Source organism: Rhinopithecus roxellana, chromosome 3, assembly GCF_007565055.1.
Source record: "Rhinopithecus roxellana isolate Shanxi Qingling chromosome 3, ASM756505v1, whole genome shotgun sequence".
Classification (NCBI taxonomy): domain Eukaryota; kingdom Metazoa; phylum Chordata; class Mammalia; order Primates; family Cercopithecidae; genus Rhinopithecus; species Rhinopithecus roxellana.
Window position 1 is genome coordinate 24,810,473 of NC_044551.1, and position 25,858 is coordinate 24,836,330.

At 38.3% G+C, this 25,858-nt stretch overlaps 1 protein-coding gene across 1 annotated transcript in view; it reads right to left on the reverse strand.

Annotated features, from left to right (window-relative positions):
- Window positions 1-2,797: 2,797 nt before the first annotated feature.
- MAN2A1 (mannosidase alpha class 2A member 1) overlaps window positions 2,798-25,858 on the reverse strand; it is a 192,438-nt gene continuing 169,377 nt past the window's right edge. Inside the window, exons 20-22 of the mRNA XM_030926978.1 lie at window positions 17,179-17,373; window positions 7,272-7,382; window positions 2,798-5,574 (exon numbers count right to left, since the gene is read on the reverse strand). Coding sequence (XP_030782838.1) covers window positions 5,422-5,574; window positions 7,272-7,382; window positions 17,179-17,373 — 459 coding nt within the window. The 3' untranslated portion in view covers window positions 2,798-5,421. The remainder of the gene's footprint in view (window positions 5,575-7,271; window positions 7,383-17,178; window positions 17,374-25,858) is intronic.

The window sequence follows — 25,858 nt, forward strand, 5'->3', positions numbered from 1 at the left end:
TGTTAGGACAAGTGCACAGATTTTATAGGATGTTTTCAGGCAGTAGAGATTGTAAGGGTGGGACTTAACAGTTATTTAGAAAAGTTTGACAAGACAGAGACCTGACTTCTTGAAAAATGTGCTAGGCCAGCTTTAATGAGCACATGAATTCTTGGAGGATCTTGTTAAAATGCAGATTCCAATTCAGTAGGTCCGGGGTGGGACTTGTGAATCTTCATTTCTAACATGTTTCAGGTAATGTCAGTGCTTCTGGGATGAGGATCATACCAGGATTCTAGCAAAATGTGGCCTTAACTTGTATTTTCAGTTGTACTTTCTGCTAATATCTTATACTTAACTACGCACTCCAGACACAGTAGCCACGTGTTGCTATTTACATTTAATTAAGATACTCAGTTCCTTAGTTGCACTAATCAGATTTCAAATATTTAAGAGCTAAAAGAGGCTAGTAGCTACCACACTGGACAGAGCAAGTATAAACATTTCTATAATGAAAGAAAGCTTGATAGGATAGCACTGCTTCAGACAGAAGATACTACTTCTAGTTCTTTAGGATTTGCTGTTATCACGTCTTCTCCACCCCGTGTTTTTTTTTTTTTTTTAACAGGGGACACATATTGTCTTTACCTGCTAAAATCAAAATCATCTTCTAAGAATTAATTATCTCAAGTCCACTTCTTCTATGGGACCTTTCCCGAAACTCAAACTGGGTGTTGCTTTCAGCTTCCTTTAAATCTGCAATCTCTATTTGGTTTCCCTCTGCAATGTATTTCTACTGTATTTTGCCTGCCTAGTATCCAAAGTATCTGAGCATCCAGCTCCTGTTTCTCTGGTTGTAGAACTCTATTTTCTTTGGGTTGGGGATGGGGCACTACTTCTCACCCATTTCTCCACGTGATTCAGTTGAACCTAAGTCTAGACTCCTAGCCATAATCATTAGCACATGAGCCAGATGAGAGCCAGTGACATTAATCCCAGAACATTTGCTGAAAAAATTAGATAAAAGTGTAGATAAAAGTACCCTTTCCACTGAAGTCTCTGAGCTGTCTGGATGCCAGTCTGGACCTGCTGGCAGCCATTCTGCCATTCAATGAGCAGACCTTGCCCAAGAATGAGGACAACTCAGGGGAAAGAAAATCCAAGAGATCCAGACAGAGCTTAGATGGCATCTCTTACCTGGCAATAGCTGTATTTGGAGTGCTATCTACCTTGAACACTAGTTACTGGACAGTTATAATTTCCTATTTTTGCTTCATCTAGTGTATAGTGGAGGAATCTCGCCCTTTACAACCTCTCTTAAGATGTTTGTTTTCTGCTTTGATATGTGGTAGTAACCAAGTACTTGCTAATTCTTCCAACTCCCCTATGATCCAACTTTTCAGCATCATAACTGCCCTTTGTTAGTCTGATTCGAAGGTTTGTAAAAGACATTGTGAACATATGCCCACCTAAAGTTTTACCAATTTTAATATTCAAATTATTTTAACATGTAAATGATCTAATTTTGTGGAGCCAAAGACTTAAGTCTCTATTTTTCAATGACATCTATTTTTATTAACTTCTACAGATTGTTAACACTCCTGTGTGTACATAACTGGATTATTATATTTTTGAGACAGGTTTTCACTCTTACTGCCCAGGCTGAAGTGCAGTGGAGCAGTCTCAGGTCACTGAAACCTCAGTGTTCCGGGTTCAAGCAATTCTCCTACCTCTGCCTCCCAAGTAGCTGGGATTACAGGTGCCCACCACCATGCCCAGCTAATTTTTGTATGTTTAGTAGAGATGGGGTTTCACCATGTTGGCCAGGCTGGTCTCAAACTCCTGGTCTCAAGTGATCCGCAAGCCTCAGTCTCCCGAAGTCCTGGGATTACAAGTGTGAGGCACCACACCTGGCCTTAAGTGGATTATTTCTTAATGGCACAAGTTATCCAAACCAAGTGCAGATTTCCTAGTTAACATGTACTGTTTACCTGGCTAACCCATGTGTACCTCCCAGAATATTCTCCACCTGCGCCTGCCTCCCAGCTTTGAGGGGACTCCTCTAAAGCCATTGAAGCTTTGTAGTAGTCTGGACCAGCAGGCTGCAGGGTGACTCCAGATCCGACTCTTTCAACCCACCCTCCCTTCTAGATCAACTCACATGGACCTTCTTAGCTTCATGTCTGAGCTTACTCCCCTCCACAACTTTGTCCTGCTTATATATGGAATCTGACCACAATTTACCTACCTCCTAATGGGCTCAGAAGGCCCCGTGGGGCACAGGTGCTAGGAAGGTCCCTAGACTTCAACCGGAAAGGTGCCTCCAAACCCAGATGTAACACTAGACACCACCCATCTACAATCTTCTCTCTACAACTACATTTTCTAACTACAACTGGACTAAAGAAAGAGCAATCCAGGCCAGGTGTGGTGGCTCACACCTGTAATCCCAGCACTTTGGGAGGCCGAGGTGGGTGGATCACGAGGTCAGGAGTTCAAGACCAGCCTGGTCAAGATGGTGAAGCCCTGTAACTACTAAAAATACAAAAATTAGCCAGGAGTGGTGGTGGGTACCTGTAATCCCAGCCACTTGGGAGGCTGAGACAGAGAATTGCTTGAACGCAGGAGGCAGAGGTTGCAGTGACCTGAGATTGCATCACTGCAAGGTGACAGCGAGACTCTGTGTCAAAAAAAAAAAAAAAAAAAAAAGGCAATCCATCATGAAGGAACAACAGACCCTCACTACTCCCCCTACCCTTTCACTATGTTTTAAAACATGTTTATAAAATAGGATTAAGAACTACTCTAGAGGACCATGTACATGATAAGATTATCTTTTATTAGAGATCTTATATTACATATTCCCAAAAAGATATAAAATCTTCCAAGAGAAAAATATCAAAACCTGTTGATTCCAAGGTGAACAAAATGATCAAAATGAAGGCAAACATTTTCTTCCAAAGGAATATAAAAACATTTCGGCACAAGTACAACAAAGGCATGGGAAGATCATGATAATGTTTTACAACACGTTTTACAGCATTTTATTTTAATCAGTATTTGTAGAAAACAAGGATGCTGAGTTCTTGAACACTGCAGTCACAAACTCAAAATTTCCAAAAAAAGGAAAGAAAACACTGAACTACTTGGTCAATTGAACATCTGTAATAATAAATGTAATGAAACCTAACCAAATAAATATGCCACTGGGATCACAACTGAAGTGTATGGTTTTTAGTGTGTGCCAGAGACATTACATTATTTAATCAGTTTTTGACCACAACCCAAAGCAAAAGCATCCTCTCTTCATTTCCCTGATGATTTATTCTAAAAGTAACTTTAAAAAGCAGAAACTTGCTGGTTAAAGAGAATTTCTGCTTTACCTGTGAACTGCTAGTAGCAACACAAGCTGAATAAAACCCCAGACTGACATGGGACAGATCCATCTCAAACAACCAGAAGTGGCAAAATCACTGTTATTGCATCAAGATTTTTTTTTTTTTAATTTCATCTGATCAGAATTTCCAGAATGATTAAGCACACCCACTTAACCACAGAACACACTGAACTCCCACAGGAAGGTTTTACATTTAAGATGCAATGAAAATACTGATCTCATTCCTGGGGTTTACTTCTGGCAACCCTAACATCTGTAGATGTCCACAAAAAGGAAGTCCGTTTTCTTTTTTTAGTTTTTTCCCAAAAAATGTGGAAGAAAACTTACAGTACATGTTTATTGCATGAAATTACCCCTTGTAATATCTTTATCAACACTGGTATTGTTTCCTTAATTATTAAAGGCAAATGAGTTTATGAATTTAACATAACAATAATCTTAGGAGCTGCATCTTGAGTGAAAATCCAGATGATAATAAAACTATATGGTGAAAGAGAAATTGGGTTTTTATTTCTCTATAAAGATGTTGGAATGACAAAAGGTAAATGGAGGTTGAAAGCCACAGAATATGAAATTGATTAACTCAAAGAGAATTTTCAAAACTGTACATACTCAAAGACTCCTTTCTATGCTAAAACTGAATAGTCTAAATGTTGCTATTATTTTAATGTTAAGGAAACGATAATCCCAAATAAATTTTATTAAAAGCACTGTAATGGCACATGGGCTCAGAACTTCACTTTAAGGTTAGCACATACAAAAGTTGAGAATTGAATGAACAAACATATTCCTTAGTTAGATAAACCATGATGAGCTACATAAAAGTGGGTTTCAAAACAAGATCAATTTTAAAGCATTCTCTCTTTAATATAGTTAACTACTGTGAAATGGAAACAGTAGCTGGATTTTGCATTTTACAAAATCCTTGCTTCAAGTTGCAGTTTCCTTGGCAGCAGCATATTTTAATTAACAATATTTTCCTTCCTTGTTTTGTTTTCTGACATCTCAGTACATTCAAATAGTCAAAATGTTTAGAGTAACATCACCACAAATTTAATGTAACAGATCAGAATGTGGCCAGCATTGTCAGGCAAAAATTACACAATTTATGTGTCATAGAAAGTACCCTACCCCTCTCCCTGATCCCACAACATTTCCCCTTCCCCAGACAGTAATATGGACACTGATTTAACAAGACTTATAAAAAAATAAGGCACATTTATTTTGATATGGTAATTTTAAAATAGAAACCCCTTCTCAGAACACCTGTATTCAAATGAGCTGCGTAAAAAGACACCTTGTGGTACCTAAAATAGGTTTATGGTACCTATGGAATTGCTTCTATTTTAGTGAAGATGGAATAAATTGCACCCATCCCACATTGTCAAGTAATGAAAATACGTCTCTTTTTCTACTGTTGAATGATTCAAAATCAGGTATTTCTGGAAATACTTAGAAAGGGTAGGAAGGGAAGGAAAAGGTCAAGAGGTACACCAGAAAAAGGTATAAAAATCAACTATGTTAATCATAAGGGTGGATAGATTGCACTTTTCCACTTACTTCAACACATAATTTTTCAAACTAGTATGAATGATTGCAACCATTTTGGCCATTAGCTTTTACCCACAAACACTTTATTCCATTTCAGCCAAATAGGTGTTTTTGTAAAACTAATGAAGGATCAGCACACAGATACTGTAAGAATCTCTTCACAACCCCTAACACAGACATAATTAGTTAGCATTTAACCTGAGATACAATCTGTTGAGAGGCTGTCTTTAAATATTCCTTAATTTGTTGCATCAATTCATACTGATGGTGGTAGTTCATGGGAGGAAGTTTAAAAAAAAAGAAACCTGATTGATAGCATGGCTTTTTTTTTTTTTTTCTTACTGTAGTGGTAAAAGAAAAAAAAAAAATCACAGAATCACAGAATTCATGTTCTCACAGTAGCCAGAAGCTAAAATAATGTGCTTCTTTATTGCACGTCAAACCAAGAAAGGTATAAAAGCCAATGATTCCCAATCCAAATGTGAAAGTCAGGTTCACCTCAACCGGATTCGGAACGTGCTGATTTCCATTGGACTCAAGTTGATCTCACTTATATTCTGAGTGCCGGGAGGTGAATGCATCAAGGATAATGATGAAGGTGTGAGACTTTCAACAATAAACTTGTTAAAAAGTTTCTGTACCAACATCTGAAAAGTAAATGAAAAAATTTGCATATTTAGATCAACTTTGAAGATTAGCAGCACAACTATATATTCTGTGAAAATCAGTATGAGAAGGAATAAAACAGTATGTCGAAGTTCTCTTTTGAGGAAAAAGGGTGGATTAAATATACATATATAAGTTATTAAACATACATATATAAGTTCTCTTTTATGGAAAAAAGGGTGAATTAAATATACACATATACATGCTTGAACATACAGACTATCCTTGGAACGAAACAGGAAACCAGTAATGGTCATGAGCAACATATTCTGCATTCTTTTTTGTATTGCTTGAGAATTTTATCACGTACAGGGGCTTTTTCCATAAAAGAAAGGACATCCAATGGCCAAGAAGCTTTAAAAACATCCTTATTCTCTTTTAGTCCATACTTATCCCCTAACAATGGTAGTCCTCAACCACTTTTTCCTGTTCCAACAGAGTTGACAGAGAGCACACAGGCTCACTACAAGGAAGGATCATTATGTCATTGAGTCCCAGTCTATAGAGGTGGACAGGTCATTTGGAAAGTGTTTCCCTCACTGCTGCCATGTTATCTGTCTCTCTGGATCGTATAACCCCCTTATGACTCAAGGCCTTAATGTCAGAATGCTCAGAACCAAGTATACTTAGATCATCAACAATAAGATAGAGTGCAAATACAGTATAACAAAAAAGTAATAAAAATATCAGTGCTTTCTTGGCATCAACTCCAAGCAGGGCAGGGTAAAAGAAATGTAGAAGCTAATCTATCTAAGTAGGTTCAGGGCTCCTACCACATTTTTCTTTTCTTTTTGGACCCCACACACGCTAATTTGTAGGATTGGAACTGAATCACTTGAGTCTGGTCCACAGCATTATTTATGGGGTTTTGGAGGAAAGTTGGGTCAGCTGAGCTGCCTGGTGAGGCAGACCTGCCTGTGTGCCCAAATCAGCCCAGCTGCCTTCTCTGAGTCATGGCCTGTTCAGTGACAAAGGCAGGAGATTGGAGGTTTGTTTCCTTCCAAGGACAGGCTTGATGGAATTGCCAGAAAGACCAACTTGAAAAGAAATAACAAATAGGCAGCCAGCAAGCTGTGTTCAGACTGAGGATCTGTTTGGCCTGCACAGTGTTGACTCATATGCAAATCTGCACTAATCAGAATACCAAGACCTACATTTATTTCCCAAGGGAAAACAACTGATTGGTGCTACGTACAGCTGCCTCCTGGGCTGTGGGTGGATTATCCTACTAGCCTACAGTCTCAATTCTCCCAGTTGCTTCTTTATGGCTACCTCTATAAAGCTTCAGTTATTATAAACTTGCCTTGGCCTCTGTAGGACTTAGGTTTACCAGTGCTGAACTAAATGATATGTGAGCATGTATGGTTCAGGGGAGGAGAAAACTGGGGGACTGGGAACAAGGCACTTTTTAGGCTGGAAATAGAAGGCTGAGGAAATGACAAGAGCATTGCCTTCAAATGTGCATAAACTCCAGCTATACCTTTTGATGTTGACAAGGAAAGCAGGCTGAAGTTTTGAGAAAGTGTATTTTTCAGTTGGGGAGATTCAAACAAATTTGCAGACTGATGAAACTGAGACAGTAAAGAGGCAATGAAACATGATCTTATTGTCAAGATTCTTTGCAGAAAGAGATTTCAAAGTGCACTAACAGTAAGCAAAAATAACCTTTTCAACTTACCTTTCCCTGAGTAGTAGAACAAAACAGCCCTGTGCCTTTGCTAGAGAACCGACAATCAAACCCTTTTCTGTGGAGGATTAAGGCTGCCTCATTGGAATGCCCACTGCCCACCTACAAATGAGCAGAATGGAGTCACACCACGCAGACAATAAAGCAAATATTTACAGTACTTCACACACCACTCTCTTGATGTCAGCATCCAAAAGCACGTTTATTTAGCAAGAAAGTTAGGCAAATTCATTTCTCCTCAGGTCCATGCTCACTGCCCATTCACCTGCTACCATCCTCTCCTACCTGTACTGAGCCAGATGAGATTATGTTCTAAGGTTACTTGTTAGGTAACCTCATGCCTTGGTTTCTCCTATAATCCCCGAGGACTTAGGTTTCCTTATGTCCATATATTATTTGTTTTATCAAAGTTTCTTCAAATAAAGCATTTTGCTTTCATCTTACTTTTTGAACACACATGTCAGTTGAATAAACTGCACCTGAACTTAGTCCTTATCTGGTCATTGAATGATATACCATCTAACTTAAAAGTCACACATGCTTCTTTATTGAACACTAATTTTTGCTAACTGCATTCTTAATCTTTGATGTATTGATTCATTATTTTTATATTAGAGCTATTTAAATTTAGTTATGCTTTCACTTGGTAGGCCAGCTCACATTTATCAGTTTGATGTATCATTCAAATTGATACTACAGAAGCTATTGTGGATGGGCAGGCAAAAATAAAAATACCCACCTGACAAGTCAGCTAAGAGGGTCAGTATACCTTTTCTCACAATAAAATTTCTCATATCCATTTAAGTATCAATGTCATTAATGGTTCAGGTCTCTGAATATTTTAAAATACAATTATCTCAATAAATTTTATGTTTCCTAAAGTTGGAAGGTGTTTATGATAAATGAATTTAAAATCCCTGGAAAAATTAAGAAACATACAGTTTTTGAAAAAAGAGTCATGTGCTGCTTAGCACTGACACTGTGATAAAACTGATTCTTTCCTCTGTTCTCTGGTCACAGACAGGAATATGCCCAAACTCTTGATCATCCTCACCAGGGGATAAGATTTTTTAATGCATTAAAGAGACATCTTTCCTGAATAGCTGCCAGAATCTCCACCACTGATTTGATTTTAATGTGCCTGAATGGTTTAAAGCTGTCCTCACCTCAGAGTCTTGGCTGGAATAACCTATGCTATGATGTTTCACACTGATATTTTGTAGCGGTACTGCTAAGACTTTGTTTGAAGGAAAAGTCATTTAAGGAATTCTGAGTCATCACAAGACCACAATACACACAGCAATTTTAAATCATATAATAAAAATTTCTAATGCATTTCAATACATTTAAAACACCCTCCCCATGCAGTAGAAAAATAAATAGGAAAATCCTTCATTTATGGTATCATTTGATCTCCCAAAGAAAAACAAAGAGCACTCTATCATGTGCCAACTGTGAAACCTTAGGATAGGAATTTCTTCTTCCTAAATATCTATTTTTTTGCCTGCAAAATGAGGGCAATGCTTGTATTATTTCCTTCATGAGTCACTGTGTGGATTAACCTGCTGGAAATACTATGTAAGTAGCCTCACACTGCCTTGTAGGGCAGAATGCGTTAGTGCAGGAGCTGTGTAGTAAGAGTGGTTCAGAGCCTGACTGGGGAGTCAGACAGCTGGAGATCTGGATCTTTGCTCTGCAATTTACTAGCTGTGGATTTCAACAAAACCAGGTTTTCCTTTTCCATAAAATGAAGATGAAATGAAATGAAATAGCTTAACAAAGATCTGGTCAAGTGTCTGGCACACAGGAAGCCCTTAGCATAAATTTCCTTTATTGACATTACAACTTTGTAGCTAAAGACTCAGGGAACTCCTAAATTATATGTCTAGAGTCATATATCAAAATCATAACAAAGTCTGTATTCAGATTAACAGGTTAGAAACCCTCTTCATTAAGCTCTTTTAAAAGCACATATCACTGTTAACCTAAAGTATTTGGCCTTTTTAACTCATGGGTCCATCCTTACTTATCACTTGATAGCATGCATTGCTACAATTCCTGCAACACATTTGCTCTTGGAATAATGAATTCCTAAGGCCTTTATAGCAACAGAAGGGGACAAAAAAAGTTGGGAGGGAAACACCTTTGGAATTCTACATTTGAATTCTACAAGAGATTTAAACTGACAATATAAAAATAGAGATAAAAGTCATAAAAATTAACTTTCACTGATAGAAAAAGTTACACTTTCTCTCAAAACTAAAATTACATCACTTTTGTAAGAACAAACTGAAATAGCAATCATCTTTGTCCAAGTTTTTAAAAAATCAAATATTCATGAAAGTATCAGTTTTCAAGCAAAAATACCTGAGGCAAAGCAGCAGTTTTTCAGTTTCAAAGTCTGTCTAGACATTTATTTCCAAGAAAACTGTTTTTCAAAGTAGGGAAACTGTGAATTTAAATTGAATATGCATGCAGGAAAACAGATACCTTCAAGTAGTTACACTGTATGCTCTAGGAGAGTAAACAGATTTTGGAAGAACTACTTTTACATTCATTAATGCATTAGTAATATCTGGACCCCATAAAACGGGAGGATGTGGGGAAGAAAATTTACAATTTTTGAAACTGTGCCAAGCACTGTGGTAGGTAACTATCTTTGTAAAACAGATTAGATCACTTTCAAGGCTGGATTACTGAAGTAAGGCTGGCGTATTCAAAAGTTGCACAGAGAAAACCCATTGCAAACTTAATTCAGAGGATAAAACCAACATTCGGCTCACAGACTAAGCTGGGCCTCTGAGACTTTTCCAGCAACTTGGTGGAGTATGGGGAAAGATGATTTGGTTTGCAGAATGAAGCCATCAGATAAAGCGGGGCTTAGAGAAAGCTGGATCAGACCAATGACTTTTTCTACCATGAACCATTTATGTGACTTTGAGTAAACCTCTACAAATTCATCAAGCTAAGCTGGACCCGTGAAGAGTCCCTCTGAGGACTGAGGGTCAACCGCAGTGACAATATCAGTCATTGCTAATACCTGTTGAGCACTTGCTGTGTGTCATACCCTGTGCAGAATGCTTTTCATCAATTAACTCATTTTATCTCACAACAACCTTTGAAATATTTGAGGTGGTATATGAGTTTGTATTAAAATATGTAAATATATGGGGAAATCTCTATCGCAAAGCATTCTCTCTTATACTCAAATAGCAATGACCACAAGTGATCTTGGATTAGCCCTTAGTCTTTTCCCACCAATGGTTGGGATATCCTTATGTAGGTGTCCTATTATTACTGAGGACACAAGAAAAATAGACAGTGTATTCCCTCATATTTTCAGTGCTCCCTCTCCCTTCTTGTTCCCATGCAAGACAGTATAAGGTTCTGAGAAGCCATCTGGACTCAGACACACCTGCGTGTGCTCCCAGGACCACATTTAATGGCTGTGTGCCCTAGACAGTTAACTATCATATCTCTAGGTCAGTTACTTTCCTATTCTGTAAGATGGGATGAAAATACTGCCTACCTTCTTAGTGTTGTTGTGAGAGCTTTAAAGTTCATGTAAAGCACTTGGCACAATGACTGGCAAACAGACAATTTTAGATATGTTATTTTTAAATATCTGAGGAATTAGTAACAAAGTATTAAGTTGGTGCAAAAGTAATTGTAGCTTTGCCATTACTTTTAATAGTAAAAACTGCAATTACTTTTGTACCAACCTAAAATATCAGGAATAAGTAAAAATGACATCAAGATTTACTCTGGCAATAAATGTCAACCTCTAATTTATAAAGAAGTGCCAATGTTTTTACCTCCTTAGTAGTGATAATCACCATTGTTCATGACTGAACTATCACAGGTAAGAACCTTTACTTGTCAAGCACTCATAGGGCTTACTATGTGCCACACACTGTTCTAAGCACTTTACTAACACTAAAATCCTCAGAACATCTCTAAGGTGAGTATTATTACCATCTCCATGTTACTAAGGAGGAGGCTGAGACTCAGAGAGTTAAGTGACTTGCTCTAAGTCACATGGTTAGAAAGCGAAGCAGATCATACTCATACCCAGGACATCTGATTCCAAAGTTTAAGCTTTTAACAGCTTCCTTCTCCTACCTTTGCATTAGCTACGAATTTGTGCTCATAGATACCTAGCCAGGAGAGAAAAGATAAAAATTATTTTTGATGTAAAATAACAAAATACTGTAAACTAAAGGAGATAACCCCTTCAATTTATGGCTGAAAAAGGGGAGTATTGACTGATGGTTCCAGCAGAGATAAAACTGTGACTTATCAAAAAATATATCAATTCAGAAATCAAGCTTTGGAAATTGTAATTTCCTTCCATCTACCACCTATCCACCTCTCCATTCACCCCACTTCAAATAGGATTTAAGGCCATTCTGGAAATTATACACACATGACAGTCTCTTCTAAGGAAAAAGCAGGTGAATAGTCCTCTACTGAAGATCTTAAGACGTGAGTTATGTCATTCCTCTCTCGCACCAAAAGAAACAGTAAACTTTCAGAAACTGTAGTAAACACTATGTGTGCACCCACCATTTATGGGGAAAAGAGGGACCATAACTTTGGCCAAATTCTCCAGGACTCATGGGACCCCACCCTTCTCACAGAGTTAGTAAGGTGAACATAGATTAAGGCATGGCTACACATCTGGTGGGAAAATTTCTCCAACCCACTCAGATTCTTTGAAAATACCTAACACTCATCTCTAGTGCATTCTAGCAGCTGGAAAGGTTATAAGTCCAAAGACAGGAAATAACCAGTAGAAATTCATTTTTCAGGGTGCTCATTAAAATGTCCAATAATAGCTATCCTGTTTTGATCAACAAGATAAAATGACAGAAAGAAAGGGAAGGTAAATGGCTGTTCTTAGATATGTACAACAAAGGAATTTTTTTTTCCCACAATTTTCACCTTTCCAGAAGCTAGGAGATCAATAAAGCACCAATCAATTCTTATAAGAAAGACAAATAAAGTAAAATCCTCAAACTGCCTTTTACAAGAAAAGAAGAGGCAGAATGAACAAGTGGAGAGAGAAAATCTTATTCAGTAAGTGCTGCTGATATTGAAATGATGGTTAACTATTTGCAAGAAACAGTTAAATACAAATCAAAATAAATTACATAGAGAATAAAGAGTTAAGATATATATATGTATATATATGTGTATATATGTATATGTATTTTTATATAAACATGATATATCATATATATATGTAAAATATATATATGATATATCATGTTTATATAAAATAAATACGTCTAAATATAAAAGTCATGGAAATAATCTAAAAAAAAGAAAAAGAAAAAGAGTTGAACTACATATCACTTTTCTAAAGTGATTCCAAGTAGAATGGCTCCATGAAGCTGAGCTTAACCAGCTTCCTCTTTGTCCCTCTAGTCTAGGCTGAACCTGCAGCTCCAGCTTCAGAAGGCTGACTCATGATCTGTCCTCCCATGAGATCCTCCCAGCATCTTCTATACCCAATCTCCCTTCTTCTTAAACAATGGTCCTTTCCTGAGGACAAGGCTTTTGCATTTAGTGTATTTGAGTGGTGTTCCTGTTCCCAAGGTTTCAAACCTTTACGGAAGCTTCTTTGTAGTATCTCAAGCTCTTCATGGTGTAGGGAAAGGGGGTGATCAAGGAAAAGAGTTGAAAGACTGGTCAACAGAACAGGAAGGCTAACGGGTAAGTTTGTAGATAGTGGCTGGAATGGGCGAGGCCACGCAGCATGCTGTGAGGCAGGGTTTCAAGAGATGTTTGTTCCTCTCTTCATCTGAATACAAATATACGGCATATAATCATTTCCAAAAATTGATATAAAGCAGAAAAGCAAGATATGTCTGTCTAAAAGCAAGATATGTCTATACAAAAATGTAAACTCATCTACTAATATAGAGCAATCCTGGAAAGCTTGGACTTTTACAAACACATGTAGTAATTCTAAAAAAGTCAAATGCTACCCTCTGAGACCACACACAGCACTGAGATTCAGAGGCCTGGCTATAGGTCTGATTCTGCCATTTGCGGCTGAGTGATTTTATCATTTAACTTCGCTCTAACTCTTACTTTCCTAATTTAGGAAATGGAGATAACTCAGCAATTTCATCAGAAAAATTTCTAAAAATTATGAATTCCTAGGCTCTCCTCCCCAGCCCTACAGAATCAGAATCTCAGAGATCTGGAAATTTGTAGAAGTCTCTATGTTTAAAATCTCCCCTGTGTGATCCGGACACAGTGAATCTGAGGACTAGTAGTTGAAACTGCTGAACCACCTCAGTGGCTTATTATACCTGCAGCCTGCAACTCGCCTCCCTCACTGTTCTTCGAATATGTAACCCCTTATCCCAGGAGTCAAGAAAACCAAGTGAGGTTTAGAACTGAGAAACCTTTAGACAGAGGCCCAGAGGAGGGCCAAGCAAGGTACTCTCTATCATGGTGCTGTAGGAGTTGGTCAGGCAGGAAGACATGTGTCCTTATCATGCTAAAGTGGCCTTCAAACACATGTCTCATGAAATACTCTGGTGGTTAGGAAAATGCTTACTTAAATACAAGCCAATGCAGACTTCAGGTCTTGCTTGGAACCTATGTCTATTTTGACATTATTTCAAGGGGAAAAATAAGTTGCATTCTCCAAATGAACTGCCCATTATTGCACATTGGAAGCTTCTAGCTCACAGAAACAGGAACCCAACCAAAATGCTTAGGTCTGGCTTCTGCACTTATTCATTGAGTTATTTTGGTCTTTCTTTTAGTATAAGCATGGAATTACACTGGACACTTTGTAAGCACAGCTTTCTTTGAATCAATACCCACAACAGTTCCCTTCAATGATTATCTTTCTATTATCAGGTTAGGGCAATTCTTCAAAGAAGTGGTTTTGAATGGACCAATCCTTCCTCTTGGATTACTAGCGGGCTTTTAAACAACTGTTATAAATATGTGCTAAGAGTCAAAGGCTAACACAGGAACTGGCACCAACTGATATTATATGATAATGCAAAACTCTCAAGTATTTAGTTCTGATTATGTGCCAGCATGGTAGTTATCAATAGGCATTATTAACATTTCAGTTTTTAATCCTCTTGGTCAAATCTTTATGTTGTTAAGTTGCTCTCTATTCCCTCTGCTAAAACCCCAATCTGCACCCAAGTTGGAGTGTCATTAGAATAACAAGGTATGTTTACAAAGTGCTTTTGTTTTCAAAAGGCTTTCACAATAGGATTTCATCTGTTTTTAGCAAAAGACCTGACACAGCAATACGTGACATTAACCTCAAGTTAGAAATGGTAGCTGAGTCAGCAGGGAGGGTGGCCCACCTGTCCAAAGACATGAAGAACAACGGGAAGCCAGGTGGCTGCAGTGAGTAGAGGCCAGGCTGCAGAGGGCCTGAATGCTCAGTGTCTGAGCCAATTCAGGAGGCAATGGGATTTTTCATCTGAGAAGGGATTAGATTTGTATTACAAGAAAACAGTCAAAAGCAAGAAGGATGTGAAGAAGTGAGTGACCACCAAAAAAAGGTGACATAAAAAACAAGTTCCAGGCTTTGCTTACAGAAGGTAAAACCCTATGCTCACTGACTCTAGTCAGCTCCAGCTGCTTCCAAAAAGCAATCACATTTAAAACAACTACAGTGGAGGAGCCACCTAGAAGTGAGGCTAAGGGATGGTGACCGCCCATCCTCCCCAGAAGCTTCTGGGTTCTTCAGGTCGCTGATGTCCTCTACCATCTATGCTGGGCGGTGGTAACCTGAAGCCCAGAGTATTTGATGCCCTCTACTCTATTCCTTCCATTTCTTTTAGCTCATTGATTTATGACATGACACCTCAGGGAGCCAAAATGTAGACCTACAAAAAACCACAGCAGAATCCTAGAAAAAACATCTACACAATTCACTGATTCAAAATAGTTTTTGAGATCTTTTGTGCAGGCACTGTTCTTCACAGGGATATAGCAATGAATAAAGGACAAGCACAGCTCTCATGGAGCTTCTGTTCTGACCACATATCTCTCCGGCCTCAGGGCCTTCACACTTGCTCTTTTCCTGGAGCACTCTACCCCCAGAAATCTGCAGCAGTCTCTTATTCTCTGAATTTCTTCAGATTTTTACTCCATTATCACCCCTGTGAGGCCCTCTCTACACACCTTAATCAAAATTGTGTTACCTCCTCTGAATGGCCCTTCGCTTTTTACTCCTTCATAACACTTAACACCATCTAACATATATTTCTCTTACTTTTTCTTATTTTTCTCCTCCCATTAGATTCTAAGCTCCAGAAAGGCAGGAGCATTTGTCTGTTTTGTTCACAACTGTACCCCTAGTGCCTATGGCAGTAACTGGCATGTAGTGAGTAGGAAATAAATCCTGCAAGTTCACTCATATGATTTTAAAAAGCCTTTCCATATACACACACACACACATACACATGCCTGAAGCATTTGCTTCTAGTCATTATTACAAATCATATATGTTTGCCTGCATAGCCAAGCATAAGTTCCTTATCTCTGAAGGAAACCAAAATACTTTTCTCTCGAAAAACTGAGGATTATTGAGCTGAAGAAGGAAAAAAACCAGGGGGCCATTCTGTCCCTTCTTCTGCCTGTTTGATTTTTACAGCAGTTTACAAATACAAGAGGTCTTCAGCCCTTCCTCTCTGCCTTTTCTTGTCTAAAGACAGGCCCCTTTACTAGGCTTGCTAATCAACTAAGAGACAGCAGTGCTAGAGCATCTAGGAGCAGACTTTACTCTTCCCATAAATTTATCCTCCCACACTTTCCTGCCTTTTGGAAGCCTGAAGATGCTTTCTTCTTTGTCTTGTCTCTAGAGGATTTATGGCTCTTTGTTAAAACATTATTTAGGCAAGGTCCCAAAACCACTGCCTTGGGGAAAAAATACTTTTGAACTGAGGCCTCTCCCAAGTGACGGGTATAGCATGTACAACATACTATTGCTATTTTTCCCCTGTTTATCTGACCTTTATTTTCAAAAGTGTCTCAACTAAAAATCTATAAAGGAAAAAAAGAAATTACATTTTTTATCCTACATCTTAGACATAAAGTTGTAAATCTCTAACGTTCAAATTATAGGCATTTATCCTTACTTTATTGCTTTAGTTCTTTGTTCTAAATTAAACATTTCTCACCTCTTATACGGTCTTTAAACATGAGCATCCTCTTCTTTTCATACTTAGGCCTTTACCATGAGGTATTTTCCACAGAATCCATAACCACTTACTATTTCCAGCTAAATCTATGTCAATTTGCAATATCAAAGCAGCTTTGCAACACATAAGAACAATGTCAAATGTCTAATTCTTGTTCTTTCCAAATGCTATTTTTTTGATGTTAAAAACAGGTATGTATATAACTGTAGTCTAACTAAATTAAATTTCATACCTAATAAAACTTCCCCATGCTTTTCCTCTAATATTTCTTCTAAACAGTTGGTTTTCTAATGGGAAACTGAGTTGCAGTGATTCTCAAGAGAAAGGTACGAAAATGCGAAGTCTCTGATACAGAAATAACTAAGTACTATTTATCTAGCTTCTGAGAGATACTGTCTAATAAGGAGAAATGAACGGGAAAAGTCAGTAGTGCTAAACTTAAGGCCCAGATTGCCCACCTACTAATGATATTTCCTGACCTGCTTGCCATACAGAATTTAAGAGCAAATTAGTATCAGGATATGCTTTAAAATACAGAGCAACAGTCAAATGAAAGGCATGAAGCTTCTGGCTAAAGGTGAAGCCCTGTTAATAATTCCTCAAAGCATAGTAAAGCATACATTACTTTTTTCCCCTTTCCTTACCCCCTTAAAACAAGTACATAATAAACAGTAATTTTGTATAAGACATATTTTGAGACATACCTTTGACTGTATTGTTCTCAGATTAACCAGATGAATGTCACAAGGCAAAGATGACTGTAATGGAGAGAATTCACCTTGCAGATCAAGGGTAGGTGAGGAGAACTTATTTGCCATTGGAAAGACTGGATGATTCATGAAAGAAGAAGTTATGTGGCTAAGGAGAGAAGGATAACTGACCGAATTCTTTTCTTCTTCCTATTAAGAAAAAACAAAAATGTTTGAGAGGTCTGTATTTCCAGTTCTCATCACATTAAAGAACTATCTGAGAGGGTTTAAATATAAAAATATATGAATAATTTGGTTTTATTTTATAAATAACAGTCTTAGAAAACACTCCATAAACTATCAAGTTTAGTTGTAAGCAATACAAGAAAATAAACAGTGCATATCTAACTCATATGTTTAAAATCTCTCTCCCATTGATTTAATACTAAAAATACTGAAAATATTTCCTGCAAACATTTTAGGACAAGGCACACCTTTTTATGAAAATTATCAACCTATCACAAAACTTTCAAAGCATAAGGATTGGGCTGTACATAGATTATATGTTGTGCATCATCAAATATTATCTCCCTTCTCAGGTTTCATCCACTATATTCTTGTGGTTTCATTTATACACCTTAACAAGACCATAATGGCATGTACTGATTCAAAGCTAAAGTCCATCTATGTTACCAAATGATAGAAACTAAATGTTACCTAATGATAGAATTTAAAGAAAACAAAACTCTCAAAATAAATCCAATTTTAAAATATAAATAACATAGGTGGCATGCCTAGATCATCTGACTGTTTTCTTTCAACTTGGTAAATCAATGCCCATTGTTTCACTATTTTAATCCAAAAGTAGAAGTGTTAAATACATTACTGAAGTTATCACACACTTACATAGTATATGATTATTCCACGTAATTTAAAATGCTTTAGTCTTTGCTGTGATATATGGTTAAAGGCAACACTTCTGTAGGTTCAAACATTAAATAAGCTACTAATGTTGGTAGATTAAATATGCTAGACGACATGCAAAATTAAGTCAATGACTGAGTAGAATCTTAACCAATAATGCCTAAAGAGTAAAAACAGACACAAATAACTTAGAAAATAATTTATGCAGAAAGGTCCTTTGATCACCTGTTATATTTGAACCAAATTTAATTTTGTATCTTATTTTTTAAAATGATTACTCCACTGATATCTTCTGATTTTGCATCCTTTTTGTAATATAAGGCTCAGATAAAAGGCTTGGCTACTGATCTGTGTGAAAAGACAGGATTTATAGAGATATAGAGCTTAAAATTCAGAATGTCAGATTAGCATTGCACAGAAGGGTGCGAGCAAAAAGTGACTAGCATCGTGCCAGAAGCTAACATTAGATGTCATTACAATTCAGACCATGGAGAGAGAAAAAGAAAAATTTAAGACAGCAGAGGGACACAGCAATATTAAGAAACTGACAAAAAATCAGGTCTGAAAGAATTGTAAAAAATATATCCATTCCACATTTTTTTAAAAGAAAGATTAAATAAAGCATATAAAATAATATTCTCCAACAATACTGAAATTTAATGGAGCTTGTAGAATAACATGAATAAAGAGGGAATAATTTCAACAAGATATTTTAAATGTACTCCAAGATCAAAGAACTTCTTAATCTAGGTTAGGATTGCTGACAAAGTCACTCACGAGTAATGAAACATAAAAGATTCAAACAGAAAAGAAAACACCTCCCTTATCAAATTTGGGAAGTATTAAGTCCACTCTAGGTCAAGAAACATTCAGAGAAAGCTCTGGCTTTGTTCTACACTCTTGGAGTAATTCCTCGCCACTCCAGTGAATAGCCAGAACACTTCCTGATTAATCTTCTATACCTCAGAAGCAATAACGTGCATATATACCAATCCTCCACATCAGATTAGTTCTTCCTAACCACTGGTATTTCCCCAAATTAACCACACAACAGAATGACTTGGGCTACCTTTAATCAACACAGACTCTTGGGTCCTATCCCAAATCTACAAAATCTTGAGAGGTGGGGTCCTGAAAATGCAAAGCTGAAAAGCCTCCCCAGGTAAATTTCATGGAGTCAGCCACACACTGCTCTGTGACCCTGTGCTGGGAACTGCCACCCCAGACATCCAACCTTATAGAGAAAACAGAGCTCCCTTTAGAATCAAAAGATAAGCTTTACCTTTTAACTACCTTTGCATCAAAAAAACAAGATTCGGTTTCAAAGACATTTTGACGGGCAGTCTTTTAAAAGGAAACAATGTCATGGATGTTAAGGACTTCAAGAATTTAAAAACTGTGTAGTTTACTATCCTTAGCAAGCTAAGGAAGTTTATAAAAGAGTTGTGATTCACTACCCTAAGAGCACCATGAACAAATAACACCACCAGGTTGGAGTGGAAAAGTCTCACCCAGGGTTCCGCCATTCATGTACTTTCTTATCATATTTTACAGCAACAAGAGGCTCAACAAGATATTAACTGTTGAACCATCAATATTTAAATTAATCTCTACAAAGGTAATCTTTCCACTCTAAGTCACATGATAAACCCAAAGTTTTAAAAACATGTTTTCAAACAGGAAAGTTTATGTGTTTAAGTTATAAATGAATCCCCCAGCCTTGTACTTAACTAATCTAGTACTATAAACCTTACTTAATTTCTTGTTGGTTGGAAGGCTTCAGATAGTATAAGTGTAGCTTTCTCTCTGCAGCCTGCCTGACATTAAAGAAAGTTTCTAGCACCTTCTGATCCAAACCACATAAAGTACGGCTCTTCCTCACTGGGTTCCAGCCCTTATTCCAAAAGTTGGAGCTTCCTGCTAGACTCCTTGGTGCCCTTAATTAAGCTCACTTTGAGTTAAACGATCCTTAAACATCAAAGGCTTCCACTTCATCTACATCAAATTCTGTTAAATTATGGTGAGATAGTAAGAGACCATTTTTAAAGTTACCTTTGTTTATTCAGTTTGACTTGAAACATGGTGGGAACTTAGTAAGTCTGTTGAAGTAAATCTATTAATTTAATAAGCAAATGCAATATAAATAAATGAAACAAGAACACTAGAGAGGAAGGGTGGGGTAAAAAGACAAAGGAGATAAAATGAAGAATAATACATTGAATCATAACATTTAGAGGTAAATATCTGTAGCACAGGACTGAAGACTATGGGGCAAATCTGAAGATACACATTTTGGTAGGTCTGTATGGTATTAAAGAGTTTCTATTTTGTTTTTAAGCCAACTCTTTAATAAAAAATTCATACTAAAAAAGCAATCCCAAAAAACCCAAAACACATTTTTTGTTTTTTACCCAAGAAACTGGAAATTTGTGTCACCCTGGGCAGGCATTCAGTCCCATGTGGAAACAATCAGCTGGAGCTGAGTTGTGGGTCTTAGTGGGATATGTCCTCAAGTTTAATGTAGATCTTCTGGTCACCTAAGTATTTACCCTTAAACCTCGTTGACCTCCCTCATGCTGTCACTTTTCTAAACCATATAAGCATTTAAGATTTTAATCTGATCTCTCCCAATTTCTTTTCCTTATATTTAAAGGTAAAAGGTAAAACAACATAATTTTAACACTTGAACATTTCCAGGGTTCCTAGATCAGTGCCTCATTAACCAACTAGTAGCAGGAAAGGGGTAAGGATAAACAGTCAAAGAAACAAATCCTAAAGCCATCAATGCCTGTTTTTAGTCCATTTTTCTGTTGCTGTAACAGAATACCACAGACTGGATAATTTATCTATAAAAGAAATTTATTCAGCTCACAGTTATGGAGGCTGGGAAGTCCAAGAACATGGCACTGGCATCTGGTGAGGGCCTACTTGCTGTGTTATCACACGGTGGAAAGGCAAGACAGTGCATGCAAGAGAGCTCATTTTTATAACAAAGCCACTGCTGCAATAACTAACCCATTCCCATGATATTCATTCATGAGGGCAGATCTCCCATGACCCAAAAGCCTCTCAAAGGTCCCAGTACCAACACTACCACAATGGTAGCTAAGTTTTCAACACATGAACTCTTGGGGGACACATTCAACCCTGGCAGTGCCAAAGAGATGATTCCTATTTTCCATTTCTATTGGCCTTTGAGGATGATTAGCATAAATGGTGGTCAAACTTGTGCAGCCACAGTCCTCGTTGGACACCTGTACATATCACACAGTGGATATCATCCAAGTCCTTGTTTTTACTGACTCTCTGCAGAATTCTCTGAGGACAGGACTTACTTCCACTTAGCTCAGGATTATTTCCATAAGGCTCTGTCATGCTCAGTGCTTCCCATTAAAATCTCTTCCTATTCAGGAAGTATCCCCCCTCTTCAATTCTCTCCATCATTATTTTAGATATTAGAGTCTGAGTTGAAATTAAGAATGCTTTCTAGGGCGGAGCGAGATGGCCAAATAGGAACAGCTCCAGTCTCCAACTCCCAGCGCAAGTGACACAGAAGACTGGTGATTTCTGCATTTTCAACTGAGGTACTGGGGTCATCTCACTGGGGAGTGCCGGACAATTGGTGCTGGTCAGCTGCTGCAGCCCGACCAGCGAGAGTTGAAGCAGGGCGAGGCATTGCCTCACCTGGGAAGCACAAGGGGAAAGGGAATCCCTTTTCCTAGACAGGGAAACTGAGACACACAACACCTGGAAAATCGGGTAATTCGCACCCCAATACTGCGCTTTAAGCAAACGGGCACACCAGGAGATTATACGCACACCTGGCCGGGAGGGTCCCACGCCCACGGAGCCTCCGTCATTGCTAGCACAGCAGTCTGCGATCTAACCGCAAGGCAGCAGCGAGGCTGGGGGAGGGGCGCCCGCCATTGCTGAGGCTTAAGTAGGTAAACAAAGCCGCTGGGAAGCTCGAACTGGGTGGAGCTCACAGCAGCTCAAGGAAACCTGCCTGTCTCTGTAGACTCCACCTCTGGGGACAGGGCACAGCTAAACAACAAAAGGGGAAGCAGCAGAGGCCTGTGCAGACGCGAACGACTCTGTCTGACAGCTTTGAAGAGAGCAGTGGACCTCCCAACACAGAGGTTGAGATCTGGGAACGGACAGACTGCCTGCTCAAGTAGGTCACTGACCACTGAGTAGCCTAACTGGGAGACATCCCCCACTAGGGACAGTCTGACACCCCACACCTCACAGGGTGGAGTACACCCCTGAGAGGAAGCTTCCAAAGTAAGAATCAGACAGGTACACTCGCTGTTCAGCAATATTCTATCTTCTGCACCTCTGCTGCTGATACCCAGGCAAACAGGGTCTGGAATGGACCTCAAGCAATCTCCAACAGACCTACAGCTGAGGGTCCTGACTATTAGAAGGAAAACTATCAAACAGGAAGAACACATATACTAAAACCCCATCAGTACGTCACCATCATCAAAGACCAGAGGCAGATAAAACCACAAAGATGGGGATGAAGCAGGGCAGGAAAGCTGGAAATTCAAGAAATAAGAGCGCATCTCCCCCTGCAAAGGAGCGCACCTCATCGCCAGCAACGGATCAAAGCTGGTCAGAGAATGACTTTGACGAGATGAGAGAAGAAGGCTTCAGTCCATCAAACTTCTCAGAGCTAAAGGAGGAATTACGTACCCAGCCCAAAGAAACTAAAAAACTTGAAAAAAGAGTGGAAGAATTGACAGCTAGACTAATTAATGCAGAGAAGGTCATAAATGAAATGACAGAGATGAAAACCATGACACGAGAAATACGTGACAAATCCACAAGCTTCAGTAACCGACTCGATCAACTGGAAGAAAGAGTATCAGCGATTGAGGATCAAATGAATGAAATGAAGCGAGAAGAGAAACCAAAAGAAAAAAGAAGAAAAAGAAATGAACAAAGCCTGCAAGAAGTATGGGATTATGTAAAAAGACCAAATCTATCTCTGATTGGGGTGCCTGAAAGTGAGGGGGAAAAAGGAACCAAGTTGGAAAACACTCTTCAGGATATCATCCAGGAGAACTTCCCCAACCTAGTAGGGCAGGACAACATTCAAATTCAGGAAATACAGAGAATGCCACAAAGATACTCCTCGAGAAGAGCAACTCCAAGACACATAATTGCCAGATTCACCAAAGTTGAAATGAAGGAAAGGATCTTAAGGGCAGCCAGAGAGAAAGGTCGGGTTACCCACAAAGGGAAGCCCATCAGACTAACAGCAGACCTCTCGGCAGAAACTCTACAAGCCAGAAGAGAGTGGGGGCCAATATTCAACGTTCTTAAAGAAAAGAATTTTAAACCCAGAATTTCATATCCAGCCAAACTAAGTTTCATCAGTGAAGGAGAAATAAAATCCTTTACAGATAAGCAAATGCTTAGAGATTTTGTCACCACCAGGCCTGCCTTACAAGAAACCCTGAAGGAAGCCCTAAACATGGAAAGGAACAACCAGTACCAGACATTGCAAAAACATGCCAAAATGTAAAGACCATCGAGGCTAGGAAGAAACTGCATCAACTAATGAGCAAAATAACCAATCAATAGCATAATGGCAGGATCAAGTTCACACATAACAATATTAAACTTAAATGTAAATGGACTAAATGCTCCAATTAAAAGACACAGACTGGAAAACTGGATAAAGACTCAAGACCCATCAGTCTGCTGTATTCAGGAGACCCATCTCACATGCAGAGACATACATAGGCTCAAAATAAAGGGATGGAGGAAGATCTACCAAGCAAATGGAGAACAAAAAAAAAGCAGGGGTTGCAATCCTAGTCTCTGATAAAACAGCCTTTAAACCATCAAAGATCAAAAGAGACAAAGAAGGCCATTACATAATGGTAAAGGGATCAATTCAACAGGAAGAGCTAACTATCCTAAATATATATGCACCCAATACAGGAGCACTCACATTCATAAAGCAAGTCCTTAGAGACTTACAGAGAGACTTACACTCCCATACAATAATAATGGGAGACTTCAACACTCCACTGTCAACATTAGACAGATCAACGAGACAGAAAGTTAACAAGGATATCCAGGAATTGAACTCATCTCTGCACCAAGCGGACCTAATAGACATCTATAGAACTCTCCACCCCAAATCAACAGAATAGACATTCTTCTCAGCACCACATCGCACTTATTCCAAAATTGACCACATAATTGGAAGTAAAGCACTCCTTAGCAAATGTAAAAGAACAGAAATTATAACAAATTGTCTCTCAGACCACAGGGCAATCAAACTAGAAATCAGGACTAAGAAACTCAATCAAAACCGCTCAACTACATGGAAACTGAACAACCTGCTCCTGAATGACTACTGGGTACATAACGAAATGAAGGCAGAAATAAAGATGTTCTTTGAAACCAATGAGAACAAAGATACAACATACCAGAATCTCTGGGACACATTTAAAGCAGTGTGTAGAGGGAAATCTATAGCACTAAATGCCCACAAGAGAAAGCTGGAAAGATCTAAAATTGACACTCTAACATCACAATTAAAAGAACTGGAGAAGCAAGAGCAAACACATTCAAAAGCTAGCAGAAGGCAAGAAATAACTAAGATCAGAGCCGAACTGAAGGAGATAGAGACACAAAAAACCCTCCAAAAAATCAATGAATCCAGGGGTTGGTTTTTTGAAAAAATCAACAAAATTGACAGACCGCTAGCAAGACTAATAAAGAAGAAAAGAGAGAAGAATCAAATAGACGCAATAAAAAATGATAAAGGGGATATCACCACCGACCCCACAGAAATACAAACTACCATCAGAGAATACTATAAACACCTCTATGCAAATCAACTAGAAAATCTAGAAGAAATGGATAATTTCCTGGACACTTACACTCTTCCAAGACTAAACCAGGAAGAAGTTGAATCCCTGAATAGACCAATAGCAGGCTCTGAAATCCAGGCAATAATTAATAGCCTACCCACCAAAAAAAGTCCAGGACCAGATGGATTCACAGCTGAATTCTACCAGAGGTACAAGGAGGAGCTGGTACCATTCCTTGTGAAACTATTCCAATCAATTGAAAAAGAGGGAATCCTCCCTAACTCATTTTATGAGGCCAACATCATCCTGATACCAAAGCCTGGCAGAGACACAACAAAAAAAGAAAATTTTAGACCAATATCCCTGATGAACATTGATGCAAAAATCCTCAATAAAATACTGGCAAATCGGATTCAGCAGCACATCAAAAAGCTTATCTACCATGATCAAGTGGGCTTCATCCCTGGGATGCAAGGCTGGTTCAACATTCGCAAATCAATAAACATAATCCAGCATATAAACAGAACCGAAGACAAGAACCACATGATTATCTCAATAGATGCAGAAAAGGCTTTTGACAAAATTCAACAGCCCTTCATGCTAAAACCGCTCAATAAATTCGGTATTGATGGAACGTACCTCAAAATAATAAGAGCTATTTATCGCAAACCCACAGCCAATATCATACTGAATGGGCAAAAACTGGAAAAATTCCCTTTGAAAACTGGCACAAGACAGGGATGCCCTCTCTCACCACTCCTATTCAACATAGTCTTGGAAGTTCTGGCTAGGGCAATCAGGCAAGAGAAAGAAATCAAAGGTATCCAGTTAGGAAAAGAAGAAGCCAAATTGTCCCTGTTTGCAGATGACATGATTGTATATTTAGAAAACCCCATTGTCTCAGCCCAAAATCTCCTTAAGCTGATAAGAAACTT